The 14,490-nt window shown below is 44.1% G+C and overlaps 1 protein-coding gene across 3 annotated transcripts in view; it reads left to right on the top strand.

Moving 5' to 3' along the window:
• Positions 1–718: 718 nt before the first annotated feature.
• Positions 719–14,490, top strand: part of Ids (iduronate 2-sulfatase) — a 54,542-nt gene continuing 40,770 nt past the window's right edge. The window contains exons 1-7 of one of the 3 annotated variants that reach the window (XM_059250369.1): positions 719–1,012; positions 1,943–2,079; positions 2,704–2,881; positions 4,920–5,008; positions 6,024–6,224; positions 8,173–8,343; positions 13,770–13,893. In XM_059250369.1, coding sequence (XP_059106352.1) covers positions 904–1,012; positions 1,943–2,079; positions 2,704–2,881; positions 4,920–5,008; positions 6,024–6,224; positions 8,173–8,343; positions 13,770–13,893 — 1,009 coding nt within the window. In that variant the 5' untranslated portion in view covers positions 719–903. Of the gene's footprint in view, positions 1,013–1,942; positions 2,080–2,703; positions 2,882–4,919; positions 5,009–6,023; positions 6,225–8,172; positions 8,344–13,766; positions 13,894–14,490 lie in introns of all 3 variants that reach the window. The other 2 variants (XM_059250370.1, XM_059250368.1) reach the window with 2 other exon arrangements.

The following is a 14,490-nucleotide window of genomic DNA, read 5'->3' as shown; positions in this document are numbered from 1 at the left end:
CTATGCTCCATAATTGCTGTTCCCTCTTTATACAGACATCAAGCGGCTTGCTCCTTTCTTTCCCACTTTTGTTTAACTATCACTTTACCAGTGAAGTTCTAACTAGACAACCTCATAGAAAATAATAAGATCTTCCCACTCAGATTTATTTTGTCCAGACCAGGACCTCCCAGATACATTCTACAAATTTGAAGCTCAATCAGAGCAGGAACTGAGAACTCTAGCACTGCCAACAGGGCTCGATATACGTGTGTGTGTGTGTGTGTGTGTGTGTGTGTGTGTGTGTGTGTGTGTGTTTAGTGTTTAATAAGGATTTGAATCGATAAACAGGAAAAAAGGTCCTTTTAGGTATAGAGTGGAAGTTTTCAAGGGACTTCTTTGGAGAATGGGCTGCAAGGAAAATTAACATTTATAGAGAGATAAGGGTAGGACGGGACTTCTAGGTAAAAGGCACAGAACTAGCAGAGGCAAAGAGGCAAGAAACTAGTTCAACAGTAAAATCTTGAGAACATCAAAGATCCTGTCACCATTGTCTATTGTAAAAGGTGCCCTTTGAAAAGCCACCACCCCTTTGCTTCCGGCTAAGGTCCCGCCCACTATGGCGGATCAAGCTTTGGACTTCCAGCACCACAGGCTCTGACCCCTAGAGGGAAGGGCGGAGATGGGGGGAGGGGAGGGAAAGGGGAGTTGCGCAAGCGCATTCACGCTCGGGCCGGGCCCGGGCCTTTGAGCCCTAGGTTGCCCTGTCCCGCTGTCTTCCCTGATTGAGATTGTGGCGGCGGCGGTTGCTGCTGCTGCAGCTGCTGCTGAGGCGGCAGCGGCGGCGGCGACGGCGACGACCGCTACCCAATGATCCTGCTCTAGCCTGACACCACCTTCTCGCAAGGCTGCACCGAAGCAGGAATGTCGTTGCCGCAGCCGCAGTGTGGCTGGCGCCTGCTTGGCTTCAGCTTGTTTCTAGGCTCCTTCTGCTTCGCCCTGGAGTCTGCTGAGCTAGGCAACAACGTTACAGGTGCCAATTCCTCATTCTTTGCCCTGCCAAACTTTGTCTCTGTCCCTGCTAATGTTTCTTCTTCCATCCATCCTATCTTTTTTTTCTCTCCTCCTTCATTCCTTTCTCCCACACTTTCATTCCTATTTACCCTCTATCCATCTTTCCTTTCCTCTGTTCAGTCCACATTAATCTTTCATCCATTCCTCCTTCATAGGTCTTTCTCTCTTTTTCACCCCTTCATGTTTTTCCTCCATCATCGCTTCTTTCTTTTTTTCATTAATTTTTTTTGAGAATTTCATAAGTGCATGCAACGTATTTTTATAACACTCACCCCCCCCATTTCTCCCCCTAACTCCACCCAGATCCACCCACCCTCAACTTCATGTCCTCTTTTTGTTTTTATAACCCACTGAGTCCAATTTGTGCTTCCCATATACACATGGGTGTGGGGCCATCCACTGGTGCACATTACGTCTCTCTAACAGTCCATCCTTTTCCTTCCATCTATCCATTTTCCTTCCATTTCCCCCTCCAACTCAACTATCCTTCCCTCCCTTTCTCCTCCCTCCCTTCTATCCATCCTTCTTTCATTTAATTGTCCTTCCATCTTTTCATCTGTCTTCTCTATTCCTTCTCCTCATTCTTTCATCCCCCCCCCCCCCCCCCCCCCCCCCCCCCCCCCCCCCGCCCAAGTCTCTATTTGTCTTTCTTCTTCAACTAGGTGTGAAGACATGGCTGATACAAAGCACTCTCACCCTAGATTAGGGCTTCTCTGCACTCTACTCTCACCCTTGCTGAAGCAGAGCCCTGGTTGCTCCTTTTCTAGATGGACTGTTAAGGAGCCAGGGCCAGCCTAGATCTTCTCATTGCCTTGGTGGTGGTGGTGGTGGTGGTGGTATTTCAATGTCAGTGCATGTGATGTAACCAAAGCCCCTCCCTCCTGTGCAGATGCTCTGAATATCCTTCTGATCATTGTGGATGATCTTCGCCCCTCCCTGGGCTGTTATGGAGATAAGCTAGTGAGGTCCCCAAACATTGACCAGCTGGCATCCCACAGCATTCTCTTTCAGAATGCTTTTGCACAGGTATGTCTGGGGACCTTAGGTGTGGGTATGTGCATCTGTGCATATACAGTAGGGAGTTGCATGTTGCTGCCCTAGAGACAACCTCTTTGAATGAGGGAAGCAGAGCTTGGAAAATGGAGGACTAGGCAAGCCTATTCTCCACTCACAAAGAGCTTGTACCTCATTGGGTGGAGACTATGACCTGGCCTTGACATGCTTAAGACAGGCTTGGCCAGCTTTCAGCCAGAATCAGGAACTGCCTAGAGCTGAAAAATATAACTGAGTTGTGGGTGACTAAGAGTCAGTCATCTATCTATGGCAGTTGTCCTCCCTGAGCCACCTTTCAGGGCTGCTCTCCAAGAGCATCACCCTTTATGGGTACCTAGGGATGCCATTGCATAGAACTCCCTCCCCACCCCCACATACATCTGCTGTTTTGAGAGCATGATTACAGCCTTCCTTTGTTCAGAAGACAACAATCTCTAGTACCTGGGCGAGGTCCAAATTCCAATGGTTCACTTTGAGATCTGCATGACTCAGCTGCCAGGTGGTTGCTGAGGATCTAGAGAGGTTGCTTAGTTACCTTGAAGACTGCAGACATATTTGGCTGGGATGAAGTTGACATTTGCTTCTGCTCCCTAACAGCAAGCAGTGTGCGCACCAAGTCGAGTGTCCTTCCTCACTGGGAGGAGGCCTGACACCACCCGCCTGTATGACTTCAATTCCTACTGGAGGGTACACTCGGGGAATTTTTCCACTATCCCCCAGTACTTCAAGGAGAATGGCTACATGACCATGTCGGTTGGAAAAGTCTTTCACCCTGGTACTGTTCAATTATCAAAGCCTGGGCTCTCTGTTTCTGTGCCTGAATACTGGAATCCCTTGCTGGGTTGGGGCTGTCTTTGTAGTGATCTTTTCTGATAGGCTGGGTAAATTTCTATGAAACAACAAGAACAAAACAAAACACTTCTTTAACCCAGTTTCATGTTCACAGTCTAAACGAAAAAGAATAGAAAGAAACTGGTTTCCTTTAGAAGTTGGAGGTAATACTTTGGGACTTATTCAGCTGCTTGGGTTGTGGAAGTACACTGGCTGTTGGAGAGACAGTTCTGTTGTCAGTCCAGCTCTGGACCTGACCTTGTGCCTTGCAGGGTGCCTGTCTGTAAAGTTGGGTGTGAGATAACCATATCTGAGGATCTTGAATGTCCAGAGGTACTGTGTGGACTTGATATCCAGGTAAGAGGTACAGCTTGGTGGAAGCTAATGCTTTCTCTGTGAGTAATGTCAGAAAGAGGAAGTAAGTTGGGTGTCAAGTTCTGACTTTGAATACTGCCTGATAAACTGGTTGTTTACTTCTTAAATGAAGGATAGATACCACTTTAAAACAATGATAGAAGGATCACTTGATTTCAAGAATGGAAAGAAATCAAAGAATATAAATGTGTAACTGCACCACCCTGAGGAAAGCTGCATTTAATGTATTCCAGCCTGTTTTCTGGACATAGTATTTTTCTGATTTGTAGTTATGTTTTGTTTATAATTTTATACCCCAAGTGAGAGTAAATATTTTCCCATTATATTACACTCCACAAAAATCCCTTTTTAATGACAGCATAGTAGTCTGGCATACCATTCAGGTCATTTTGACTTTTCACTGCCATGAAAATCTCTAGAAGCAGAATAGACTACACTGGGCAATAGCATCAGGGATGTAGGTACCTGACTGTGGTTGCAGTGCTGCCACTACTTAGCCATGCAGCTGATTTTGAGTCTCACATTCCTTACCTGAGAAGCTGGGCCTGTAGTTGTTTTGATGCCCTACCAGGGGAGCATGTCATTGTGGGCATCCGTGAGTGTAAAGTGTGTTCAAAGTGCTAGATCCATTCAGATGATGATGTTCATCACCAAAGGAGACAGCTTGAGTGTCTCCAAGAGCCCTTTGCACACTGATTATAATCGACAGGCTCAGGACCTTTCTTCTGAAACCTAGCTGGCAGTCCAGGTTGAGAATACCAGTCAGGTAGACTATACCCTGCTCAGTTTTGAAAATGAATGTATCAGAAATCGTTTTGTGTGGCCTAAAGCTGAATATCAGTTGAACTTCCTAATTTGGTACTTATAGCACTTGCCTAAGGGAAGGAAGGAAGTGAGTATTTTCTAGAAGAGCAGATAATACTTTGGGAAGGTAAATCAAGCAAGGCCTGTATGTTCATTGATCTCCTTCCTGATGTGTAGATTTAGGGATGAGGTTCTCTATGTCTTACAGACCCTTACTTCCAAGGTACTTCTGTACTCTTGTCTGCTGGCAGTTCTTTCTTGGTTTCATATGGTATTTGTTTTGCTTGGTACACAGTAAACTACTAAGCTTTGGGCTGGAGTTATGCTTCACAATTGCATACTTGATCTTGGTCCTGAAGGCATGGATTTGTGTCTTAGCTCATTCATATATTGGATTGGCACTGTGCAGGCCATGATCCCTCTCTTAACCTCTCTATGCTCATCTGTCTCATGGTGGTGACAGTGCTTTTGCTTTCTCGTTAGGTGGTTGTTGCTTCCTTATGTTGGGCAAGAGTCTCTAGCTTGGGCCTCAAGGAACTGTATTGCTATGTCAGGTTGGCTGATCTTGTCATTTTGAGGCTTAGGAATTGGGAAGTTAGATGCTCAGTACTAAGTTAATGACCTGGACAGTTGGTCTTAATGGAAATGTATCATCTGCTTGAGCTCTTGATTTTATAGGTGAAGAAACTAAGGCTCAAAGAGGGGAGGAGCTACCTGTGTAGTTGTTCAATTTTAATTTGGCAGTGGGGGTATTGAAAGACCTTTCACATTTTATTCAGCAACTTTCTTTTCCCCAATTCAAGGTATATCTTCCAATCACAGTGATGATTCTCCATACAGTTGGTCTTTTCCACCTTATCATCCATCAACAGAGAAGTATGAAAACACTAAGGTAAGTCTGTACAAGAGCTGAGGAAGCACTGTCTTCTTGCCTAGCAAATGGACTATTAAATATATGGTATTTTCTTTTAAGCTGGTTATACTATGATGGTTGTTGCTTTTGCTTGTTGTAATGTCTTTCAGAAACAAGCATTAGGATATTTAGCAATTGGTTTGTTGAGCACAATGATTACTTTTTTGTGCAGGCTGGTTTGGAACTTGCTCTGAAACCCAGGCTGGCCTGAGACTCGGAATCTTCCTGCCTCAGCGTCTCTGAGGCTGGAATTAGAAGCATGGACCATCACAACTGGCTGATGGGGTGTTTTTCATTCTAAAACCTTAAGTTGGCCAAGGACATAGCTCAGTCAGTAAAGTGCTTGCTCTAGAAGCATGAGGACCAGAATTCAATCCCTAGCATCCATCAAGAAGCCAGTACTGGGTATACAAGCAGGTCCCTGGAGCTTGCTGCCCAGTTAGCCTAGCCTAATGTCTCAGTGCGAGACCCTGTCTCAAAAACCAAGGTGGATAGCTTCTGAGGAACAATTGAGGTTGACTTCTACTTTTCATGTGTACTAACCCCCCCCCCACAAATGTGCACTGGCACATATACAAACATACATGTGTACACATACACAAATATAAATTAAAGCCTTAACCTAAAGCATTAGTCTGATTAGTTCACTTAATGGATTTTTGTTGCTCACTCTGGATGAAGTATTAAGCTAAGGATCATAAATGTTGAGATAATTTTTGATAGTTTGGGTATCCTTTAATTATTTCTGGCCTGAAGATAGAATTCACAGGAATAAATTGAATGTTTGTTTTTTTTGTTTTTTTTTGTTTTTTTGCCCTTGTCTGGAGAAAGGACAAACACTTTTCTGGTTCAGTTCTGCTTCCAGTATGCATGTTCATTCTGAGTGACTTAAGAACTTGAGGGCTGGTGATGGTGCTATTTATTCAGTATATGATTGTCAGGATTTCTAGTTATTGAATTTAATAGACTGATGTTATACATTTTTTTTTGAAAGACATGTAGGGGACAAGATGGAAAACTCCATGCCAACCTGCTTTGTCCTGTGGATGTGGCAGATGTGCCTGAGGGCACCTTGCCTGACAAACAGAGCACTGAGGAAGCCATTCGGTTGTTGGAAAAGATGAAAACATCAGCCAGTCCTTTCTTCCTGGCAGTTGGGTATCACAAGCCACACATCCCCTTCAGATATCCCAAGGTGAAGAGCTGCCTGAGGGCTGATCCAACACAGCCACTATTATCTGTTATTCACTTATTCACCAGAGAGGCATTTGTGTATCGAAGGTGGTCATAACCCACTGGGATGCCTAATGTGTACTAGTGTACTTGGGATAGTGGTAGTCAAAGTTTAAGAGCAAAAAGTAGTCTTAGAACATGTAAGAATCTTGTAATAAATGCTTAGCTTTCCACTTTCCTCCCCTGGAGATTTGATTTCTTTTGTTTGACTCATCATGCAGATGGGATTGTACAATGATGTCATACAGAGGTGAGGCAAAGCCACCAGAAGCTGAAAGGGATTGTTCGTGGGAGAAAATCTCAGGAAACATGAAGCCCTCTTTCCTGTCATTCCTCCCTAAGGTTGTCATATCAGACCCTGTAAGCACAGGAAACTGTAGATGTAACCAACCGTCTTATTAAATAAGAAACACAGAACCAATGCAAAGAAGAAAGTCAAGAGGTTCGAGCTAAGAGCTAAAACCTTACCCTTCCTCCTGGAGTGGTCCTACTTCTCCGAACCAGAGCTATTTCCTGTGTTAAAGTCTTTATATAGAGTTTCTGTTCTGCCTTCTCTTTGGTTGTAAACCCAACCACATGACCACCTCGTCACGGCCTGTCTGTATAGGCCTCCAGGTTTTCCTTGCTTGGTATTGAGATTAAAGGCATGTGTATCCAATAATGGCTGTATCCCTGAACACACAGAGACTTACCCAGCTCTGCCTACCAAGTGCTGGGATTACAAGCGTACGCCACCACTGCCCTGCTTTCCTATGGCTTGCTAATAGCTCTGACCCCCCGGGCAACTTTATTTATTAACATACAAATAACATTTTAATACAAATAAAATATCACCATAGGAGACAGAATTGCTTGTTTGTACTTCAAATCCTATGCTTCTCTATATATCATTTAGAATGTATAGTCCTTTTAAGTAATCTTTCCCAGGTTTTCTCTGTTTTCTTTTACCTGGGCCTGAACAGCCCAGCCTTTTCACTTTACAAAGAATATCCCTTGGTTATAAATGAGAGTTCAGACCTGGAAGTATACCCTATGATGTTGTAGGCATCTTGTTTGATGACCCTTGAGTCTCTTGCCCTCACAGTAGGAGCTCTCAGCCCCTTTAGAAGAAGCTGTGACAATCTCTTCAGCTCCCTTGCAGAAAAGAGTTCACAAAGCTGCCGGGCTGCAAGCCTTTCAGAGGTCTGCTTATAAGTCTGGCCCTTGTTTGGCAACTGGGAACTTTGATTTGGGAGTGCCTAAGTAGTTTTGGCAGACATGGTACATGCTGAATCAGTGCTTTCCTTATGGAAGCCCAAACTTTTGTTCTGGTTCAGGCAAAGTGCCTACGTGATGAATCCCATGTCAAAACAGGGTGCTACAGTTTTAATGAGCTTCACTGATTGGTAGCATTTTACATGCACCCTCTTTCAACTAGCTGGGGCAATAAGTGCCTCATGTGAAATCCCTGGGAAGGACTCCGAAGCTTGTCATTGGTTTCCTCCAGATTTTTTGGCCTTATGTTTGTTTTTTCTTTGCTGATTAGATGTGAAATCTTTTCACTCTAATAAAGGATCACTGTAAATGGGACTTTCTGCTAAGTCCTGTGAGTTCTCATGACTCACGGAAGCTGAGGGAGGTTTTGGGAGCCCACCGTGCTTTGCCATGCCTTTGTATGTTGGGACAGGAGCAGGAGGGCACCTGTATATGAGAGGAGAGAACAGTTGCTGCTGTCATTGTAGGAAACATTTGGGGATTTTGTTGCTGTTCGAGTCTTATGAGAATGGCTTAAGGTAGAGAGCAGGTGACGGTGGGTGAGTACTTGGGGAGCATTAGCACCAAGTAAATGAATCATAGGCTTTCAGAAAACACAACCTTGGGCTTTTGCCAAATGAGCAGCAACCTTGTGGCTTTGTGTGTTTTTTTCCTAGGAATTTCAGAAGTTGTATCCCTTGGAAAATATCACCCTGGCTCCTGATCCCCAGGTCCCTGATGGCTTACCACCTGTGGCCTACAACCCCTGGATGGACATCAGGGAGCGGGAAGATGTCCAAGCCTTAAACATCAGTGTTCCCTATGGCCCAATTCCTGTGGATTTTCAGGTACCAGTGGTATACCTGGGAGATATATCAGGCACTGATAGTGTGATAGCATTGGTGAAGCCACATTTGAATTCAAGGCCGACTGGTGAGTTAAAAGCTCACCTAGGCTAAATAGTAAGCTCCTGTTTCAAAAAGCTAAAACAAACAAAAGTCTTCTTTGTGATTTTTAGGGGACAGTGAATTTCTGTTGTTATTGACATGGGCAGTGCTGTGTAGATCAAGTCTCCTTACTAGTACCTTAGCTTCTAAAGAAGGTAGCATCCGACTTGCTATAAGCAGACATAGGTTCAGGATATAGCTTGGGTGAACCTCCCTAGCCCATGGGGGATTAATATGGGCCACAATTTATTAATTATAGGATGTCGGCAGCTGTGTAGAAGCCTAAAATCCTTGGTTTTCTGGTACTTTTTTTCCTTTGTGGGAAAGCCTAAACTGGCACCTGCCACTCTTGGGCTGACTGAGTGAACTGAGGGAGGTGGGTTTTCATGTCTAGTGCTGTCAGCTGTGATGTCTTTGATCTGATACAGAGGTAGAGCAGCCTCCAAGTTAGTCATTTGGTTATGTTGACTCATCCCCTCATCCCTCAGCCTCTCCTGTAAGTAAAAAGACACATGGAGCCATATTCTTTTTGAAGTTTTGTGACATGAATGAATGCTAAAGCAGGTGGTAGTGGCTAGAAGAGGGCAGCATTTTCAAAATGTGCTCCTTGGACTGACTGTCTATGTCAGATTCACTGGGCAGACTTGTTGAAAGTACAGAGTTCTGGCTCACCTTTAAAAGGATATGGACATCATTTTTTTCTCTATTCCCCCCACCCCATTTTCTTCTTTTTTATTTTTTGCAGTGATTGAACCTAGGGCCTCACATGCACTAGGCAAGTACCCTACTACTGAACTATATTTGCAGCCCTAGAGCTGAAGATTGGGCGCAAGAAACCACATTTCCTCAGAAAGCATATCAGGTGATGGTGATGTACTCAGTGATTTGAGAACCATTGCAGGAGAATAGATTTTTTTTTTTCAGTGAAACAAGTCCAACACATAAAAGATACCTTTTGCTGTCTAAAGCCATTTGGCCCCTGAGTTTGCACAGCCAGAGTTCAGAGGTGAGGTGTGTGTGTTATTCACAACCGTGAGTTTCAAATGGCAAGTAGAGAGAGTTCAGAAAGCAACATATATGCCAATTTGCCAACTACCAGCTTCTTAGTTCTGTGTTGTCAAGTCTGATAACAAGATGGTTTGAACTGCAACCTTAGGTTGTTACCTGAATATTTTATTAGTGACAGTGACTTGAAATGTCCCTCTACAATGGACTGGGTGCCAGGAAGGGTTCTAAGTATTTAAGTGTCTGGGCTGGATGAGAACCTCACTGTTGCCAGACAGGAAACTGCTGTGTGACATGGTGGGGCATAGAGCTGGTGCCAGGTGGAGCTGCTTTAACTCCATGTACATGTAACTTCAAATCCCCATGGTTGCTTTTGTCAGTTCAGAAAAGTCTTGTTTTGAAGTTGCTTTCTACTCCATGCCAGCGGCATGACCCCTGTCAAGTCACTGTGCCTTATGTTCTTAATCAAACAGAAGCAGGAGGGGTAAAAGTTTTCTGTGAGAATACTGACTTGAGGTTTTTAGTTAAGAGAGTAGAGAATATGTGGAAGTATACAGAGAGGGTCAGTGCCACCTGCATGGAGAGAACCCCCTTGAAGTTCTGTGCCCTTTCCTTACACTCCTAGTCATGGGACACAGCAGGTAGCATGGCTCATATAGTTACTTGGGGGGGAGGGGGAGGGCATGCCTCTCATGCTCTATGGACCTGAGCTATGTTCCCTGCCCCATTGTGGCTTTGGATGTCTTTTTTTTTTTTTTGGTTTTTTGGGACAGGGTTTCTCTGTGTAGTTTTGGTGCCTGTCCTGGATCTTGCTTTATAGACCAGGCTGGCCTCGAATTCACAAAGATCCTCCTGGCTCTGCCTCCCGAGTGCTGGGATTAAAGGCGTGTGCCACCACCGCCTGGCGCTGGATGTCTTTTCTTAATTCACCTATCTCCTTCCTTCAGCCTCCCAGGTTTATGCTTAGGCCTGCACCTGCTTGGTTATGCGCAAGTCTGGTTATGGCCCCTTCCCCTTGCAGTTCCCTTGCCCGACATTCTTGTTGCCCCTCTTCCCATTCTGTCTTGGGGAGCGAGTCCCATGGCACGACCCTCCTTGTTGTTGCACTCTCTTCAGCACTCTTGCCCCATTTACAGTACCCTTATAATGAAACAGTTCAGCTGTGAGAGCTGCTGGAGAGAACCTCTGTTACTACTAAGCAAAGGTTCTCAGCTGTCCAGGTGAGCTCTTTGCTTGTTTTGTGAGGTCTATTCCTACTGATATTCTCTGCAGCCTCTTTGCTCATGTTTTGCTATCTTCAGAAGTACCATTTCTCTCACCTCTGCCTTATTCTCTTCTCTTTTTGTTTGCTACTCTGCTTCCTCAACTGTTTGAGGGCAGTGAAGAGTAGCCTATTCTGGCTGCATCCATGATCTTTCTGGTCTATTTGTTCTACATCTTTCTCTGCATGGGTTCCTGCCTTCCTGGATCACTAAGAGTTCTCATTGTGGCAGACACTGACGTTGTTGGCAAAAATCTGTCTTCTAAGTCTTCAACTTCCCTGAGCTCGGTGCTGCTTTCTCCTTGTTCACCAATCTAATCTGGAGCTATCTGACTCTGATACTTCCTTGCCAACCTTTCTGGTTCCCTCTCCATTTCAGTATGCATAGCAGGGTCCTTCTGTGTCTCCCACTTAGGTACTGCTCCTTGGTCAACTTCAGCCCCCTACCTTGGCCTTCTCCCTAGTTAGCCTCATCTGAACCTTGTTGTTAGATTAATCCAAGAACTACTCCAGCCTAGGCATCTCTCCTAACATGTCTACCTTCCTGTGACCTACTCCCAGGCAGATGATCGTTGAGACCCTGATTCTGTTGTTTTCCACGTGGTAGGCCACCACCCCTACTCTGCCTTTTCTCCTTCCTCTTCCACTATGTCTCTTCCTATCAAATGGTAGCAAATCATGCTGTTGCTGAATGTGAAGTTTTGTCACCCTTGGCTTTCTCATCTTCCTCTGATACTATGTTTCTTACCTGTCTCCACACCTGCTTGATCTCCCCAAATTATTCTTAGTTCTGCCTTGCTCTCTGAACATATCTTTCTGGACCACTGTAGTACATTTTGCTTTTTAAATTTTTTTCCATTTTTTCGAGATAGGGTCTCATTCTGTAGTCCCAGCTGAAGAAAAATGCATGGTGATCCTTCTGCCTCAGCTTTCCAAGTGCCAGAATCACAGGTATACACACCATGCCTTTCTGATTTTTTTTTAACAAGTATTCTGAATTCTTCTTAGGTGCCAGCAGTGGCTTGGTACTGTTTTGTCTATAGCCCCTAGAATCTGTGCTGCTATTGCCATAGGACTTTTGCTAATCTGCAGCCTATATTGCATTACCTCTGTCTTGAAAGACCTTCTTGGCCTACAGCCTGAGACTTTTACTCCCTTGAAGAACTTCTAAGTCTATGTCCTCTGGCCCTAACCTACTGTTTTTGTCTGCTTTCCTATGTTATTACATAGCTCTGAATGTACCCTCCTCTTCCATAACTCCACTCTGTTGTATGCATAACAGCTGTTGCTTTAGAGCATCTTGCTCATATTTGGTTGATAGCAATGGATACTCCTCTGTGAAGCCTCCCCTGGTTTATCCAGACCAACTCACTTGAAGTCTCATTTGCCTGTCTTAACCCTGGCCCTTCTGATGAGTATGTCTACTTCTCTGTAGTTGTACCCTTATTGGCTAGGTGGCTTAATAGGTCTGAACATCATACCTGCTTTTTTATTGCCTTCTTTCCATAACCAGCGTAAGCAGGAGGTGTTTTGATCCTTAGGAGAACTGAAGTTCTCTGGGCTCCAGACTGAAAAGTTTATTTACTAAAAGTGTATGTAGGCAGAGGCTCAGCATAATCCTTCTAGAAGCATAGATGTTTGTCACTGCAAGTAGATGAAGGGTTAAGTCTCATGACTGCCCTTATCCTAGCAATGAGAAGTAGCATCTCGCAGGTCCATCTCATGAGGGAGGGACCCTGAGGATGGTAGAAGAAGGGGCTGATCTGGTAAGTGGTTCTCTTGTTTGTTACCACTTGGGGGATAGTGGGGAGGGAGAATAATATTTTCCTTAAGGCTTGTGAACAATAATTGAGGAGTCAGTCCAGGAAAGGCTTATGGCTTCTTTACTTCTGGGTATAGACTAGCAGTCCCAGCATTTCCTCTTGGGTTATCCTTCATTATTCTTCTGCCCATTGAGGGTTTGTTAGAAATGAGCTACACTTGACACCTTGGTCCATAAAGTTAATCAATTGCCATTTCTTGCTGGGTAAGAAAGTAGTTAGAGGACAGGCCTACTCAGGGTCATTATTAAGGGTTAATTTGTGCCCCCCCCCCAAAGATATATTGAACTATTTAATTCCTCATACCTCAGAATGTAGCCTGCTGTAAGTTAAGATGCACTCATACTGATCAGGTAAATCCCTAACCCAATATGACTGTTGTCCTGATAAGGAGGTCAGGTAGGGAGGACAGTGACAGAAACAGATGCAGGAAGAGCTGCATGTAAAGATAGAGACAGATTGCAATGACTGTTGCAAGTCAAGAAACGCAGGTACATTTAGAACAGTGGTCCTCAACCTGTGAGTCTCGACCCCTTTGGGGCTTGAATGACTTTCACAGGGATCACATAAGACCATTGGAAAACAAATATTTATGTTACAATTTATAATAGCAAAATTATACTTTTATAGTAGCAATGAAATAATTTTATGGTTGGGTGATCACCACAACACAAGGAAATTTTTGTATTAAATAAAGGGTTGCAACATTAGGAAGTTTGAGAACTACTGCTCTAGAACTTTCAGAAATGGCCCTCCCCAAACATTGATTTTGGACTTCTGGTGTCAGTGGCTGGGAGACAATCCATTTCTAGTGTTTCTAGTCACCTGGTAGCTTGAATGGAGCTGAGTGGTATCTTTGGCAAACTCCTCATCAGAGAACATGTGGCTCTGGGAATGCAAGGATTAAGTAAGGGATCATTTTCTGCTTAGATGTTCATTTCTAGAGACTGTCCAGAATATGCAGAACAGACAGAAGGGAATAGTTAATGACATCCATTTGCCATGACATGTATCCTAAAATAAAAGCTGATTCGCTTTCAAACATGTCAGTTTTGGTCCTACATTGTTAATTTGGCCTCTGCAGGCATAGGGCTGCAGAAGGTAGGAAAAGGAATGTTAGGTTTAGGATAAGAACATCATCAATCAATGGAGAGGTTGGGCTTGGGAGAGATGTTCAGGTAGCTATTCTCTTTGTATGCCAAGGCAATGAAAATTGCTCCTACTCTTTTCATTTGCAGCAGAAAATCCGCCAGAGCTACTTTGCTTCTGTGTCCTATTTGGATACTCAGGTTGGGCATCTTTTGAGTGCTTTGGATGATCTTCATCTAGCCAACAACACAATTATTGCTTTCACATCTGATCATGGTAAGCATTTTGCAGGGCATTGGTGAATTGAGCATCTCAATTTCCTGTGAAGTATGCTTTGGACAATTTCCACATACATAGGGGTGTACTCTTGTGTAAAACAGTAGTGCTCTGAGTCCAGTGTCATGGGGAGCTTTTAAGAGCAACTTAATTGTTCTTGGCCCTCCATCTTGGATATGTGAGAATGGAGGCAAGTGCTACATCTTTTATCTTAGTGATTTCATCACTGACCTTGCATTTATGTGAGAGAGGGTTTGCTTTGGTGTCTCTTAACGTTTTTTAAACTATGTATGTACGTGTGTGTGTGTGTGTGTGTGTGTGTGTGTGTGTGTGTGTGTGTGTGTGTGTATGAGTATAGTGCCTGCAGATAACAGAAGAGGGCTTCAGATCCTCTGGTGTTGGAGTGATAGACAGTTGTGAACTGCCTAACATGGATGCTAGGAATTAAACGGGTCTTCTGGAAGATCAGGAAGTGCTGTGAACTGCTGAGCCACCTCTCCAGTCCTCTTAACATTTTTAAAAAGTTAGCATACATAGTTATAGGCTTCATTACAGCATCATCAAACATATGTCATTATACTGTATTAAAATTAATCC

The sequence above is a fragment of the Peromyscus eremicus genome, chromosome X (genome assembly GCF_949786415.1).
Source record: "Peromyscus eremicus chromosome X, PerEre_H2_v1, whole genome shotgun sequence".
Taxonomy (NCBI): domain Eukaryota; kingdom Metazoa; phylum Chordata; class Mammalia; order Rodentia; family Cricetidae; genus Peromyscus; species Peromyscus eremicus.
The sequence above is the reverse complement of the archived record's forward strand: the minus strand, read 5'-3'. Positions and strand labels throughout refer to the sequence as shown.